This window comes from Nerophis lumbriciformis, linkage group LG09, assembly GCF_033978685.3.
Source record: "Nerophis lumbriciformis linkage group LG09, RoL_Nlum_v2.1, whole genome shotgun sequence".
NCBI classification, from domain to species: domain Eukaryota; kingdom Metazoa; phylum Chordata; class Actinopteri; order Syngnathiformes; family Syngnathidae; genus Nerophis; species Nerophis lumbriciformis.
This window is the reverse complement of record NC_084556.2, coordinates 47182501-47185000: the sequence shown is the minus strand read 5'-3', so window position 1 is coordinate 47185000 and position 2500 is coordinate 47182501. Positions and strand designations below refer to the sequence as shown.

General features: G+C 46.2%; 1 protein-coding gene across 1 annotated transcript in view; it reads right to left on the bottom strand.

Moving 5' to 3' along the window:
• LOC133607969 (G protein-activated inward rectifier potassium channel 3-like) overlaps positions 1–1085 on the bottom strand; it is a 3561-nt gene extending 2476 nt beyond the window's left edge. Inside the window, exons 1-2 of the mRNA XM_061963052.1 lie at positions 787–1085; positions 1–717 (exon numbers count right to left, since the gene is read on the bottom strand). The exon at positions 1–717 is cut by the window's left edge and continues 379 nt beyond it. Of these exons, the coding sequence (XP_061819036.1) occupies positions 1–717; positions 787–936 (867 nt within the window). The 5' untranslated portion in view covers positions 937–1085. The remainder of the gene's footprint in view (positions 718–786) is intronic.
• Between the last annotated feature and the right edge of the window lie 1415 nt (positions 1086–2500).

Below are 2500 nucleotides of genomic sequence, written 5' to 3'. Positions count from 1 at the left end.
CATGCAGCCCACCATCAACGCGTCGATCATGGAGCCCAGGATGGACTGAACCATCAGGACCACCACGCCTTCGGAGCATTTGGCCGTCACCATCCTGGAGCCGTAGCCGATGGTCCTCTGGCTCTCCAGAGACAGCAGCAGGGCCGACAGGAAGCCATCCACGTTCTCGTAGCACGCCTGCCAATGCGGGTCGTGCACATGTGCGTTGTCGCCTCGCAGCCAAGCGCCAAGGAAGTAGATGGCGCCAAAAGCCACCCACGTTAGAATGTAGCACATGGTGAAGACCAGAAGAAACCAACGGTACTTAAGGTCCACCAGCGTGGTGAAAATATCTGAGAGGAAGCGGCTTTTGTCCTCGATGGGCCCCAAGTTGACCCTGCACTTACCGTCCTTGGTCACGTAGCGCTGGCGCTGGTTGGCGGCGGTCAAGCGCATCGGATGCTCGTCGCCCAGAAGCTTGCGGCGCTTCCTTTCCGTCTTGGTTGCTTGGACAGAGAAGTTGTGTCTGCTGATGGAAACCCTTGATGGCCACCTGGAGCTGAAACGCTTGACTTTGCTGCTGGGCCGAGGCTCTGGGGTCTCCTGGGTGCTTTCTAACAAAGTGTGCTCTAGTCCGCCCAACACTGGGGCATGACTGCAGGGGCACTGGGTCTGGATGTCTTCCTGAAACGATAAGTCACTTCTTGTGGTGGTCATTGCGGAGGGAATGACGACGGCCTGAAATGAAACAAAGAAAATCATGCATCTTCTGATTATGGTTCTCAGGATGATGAGAAGAATCCGTACCGTAGAGCCGTTGGATTCAGGTTGGGATTTGGACAGGTGAGACTTCATCCAAGGGATGGAATTCCTGCGAGGCTCCATTCTGACCGGGCTCCTGTCCAGACTGTTGTTTCGGACTGTGGCTGTGTCGCCGCACACCACAGTGGAGATCATCTCTGAGGGCTTCGAGACGCTCCGATCGGATAGTCGGGACAATGAAAATGAGAATTGAGGATCGAGTGCCAGATGGTTGGTACGGCTGAGCGTCCGTATGATTGACGAGCGGCGTGTCTCACAAACCCTTCCATCGTTCAGGGTCCCACCACACTGGGGGATTATCGCTAATCCTCAATGTCCATCTGAGAAGTGCCGAAGAAAACGTTAGATTGGAAAAAGATTAGCAGATGGCTTAAAGAACACTTTGTCTTAGATGTGAACTACTGTCACAGGATTTATAATGAACTCCACACATTCCTTCACTTTCAAAAATCCTCTTAAGCTGAACTTCAACACCCAGGAAACGATCTACAGCAAACTAGAAGTACTCTGCCAAATGGTGGGATATGTTCTTGTCATTTACCTTGTGTATATATGTACAGTTGTGCTCATAAGTTTACATACTCTGGGAGAATTTATGATTTCTTGGCCATTCTTTAGAGAATATGAATGATAACACAAGAACCTTTCTTCCACTCATGCTTAATGGTTGTGTGAAGCTATTTATTGGCAAACAACTGTATTTACTCTTTTTAAATCAAAATGACAAAAGAAAGTACCCAAATGACCCTGATCAAAAGTTTACATACCCCAGTGACTTTGATCTGATAACATGCACAAAAGTTGACACAAACAGGTTTGAATGGCTAATCAAGGTTCCAATCCCCACCTGTGACCTGTTTGTTTGAAATTAATGTGTGTGTATAAAAGGTCAGTGAGTTTCTGGGCTTCTGACAGACCATTGCATCTTTCATCCAGTGCTGCAGAGATGTTTCTGGATTCTGAGTCATGGGGAAGGCAAAAGAATCGTCAAAGGATCTGTGAGAAAAGGTAATTGAACTGCATAAAACAGGAAAGGGGTATAAAAAAGATATCCAAGGAATTGAGAATGCCAATCAGCAGTGTTCAAACGCTGATTAAGAAGTGGAAAATGAGGGATTCACGTAGATCCAGCAAAGATTTCAGCCACAACAGCCAGGAGAATTGTTCGAGATGCAAAGAAAAATCCACAAATGACTTCAGCTGAAATACAGGACTCTCTGAAAACTTGTGGCGTGGCTGTTTCAAGATGCACAATAAGGAGGCACTTGAAGAAAAATGGGCTGCATGGTCGAGTCGCCAGAAGAAAGCCATTTCTGCGCAAATGTCACAAAGTATCCCGCTTACATTACGCCAAACAGCACAGAGACAAGCCTCAAAACTTCTGGAACAAAGTCATTTGGAGTGATGGCTATATATATATATATATATATATATATATATATATATATATATATATATATATATATATATATACACACACATACATTGTGTGGGTATGTGTATGGGTATATGTATATACAGATATACTTTGTATATATATCGTGTATACACATTCAGTGCACCCTCATTTATCGCTGTTCCGTGGTACTGGGCCTGACTGCGATAAATACATTTCCGCAAAATAGAAACTATGAATTATGAATCAAATTCGGCGGGACGGCGTGGCGCAGTGGGAGAGTGGCCGTGCGCAACCCGAGGG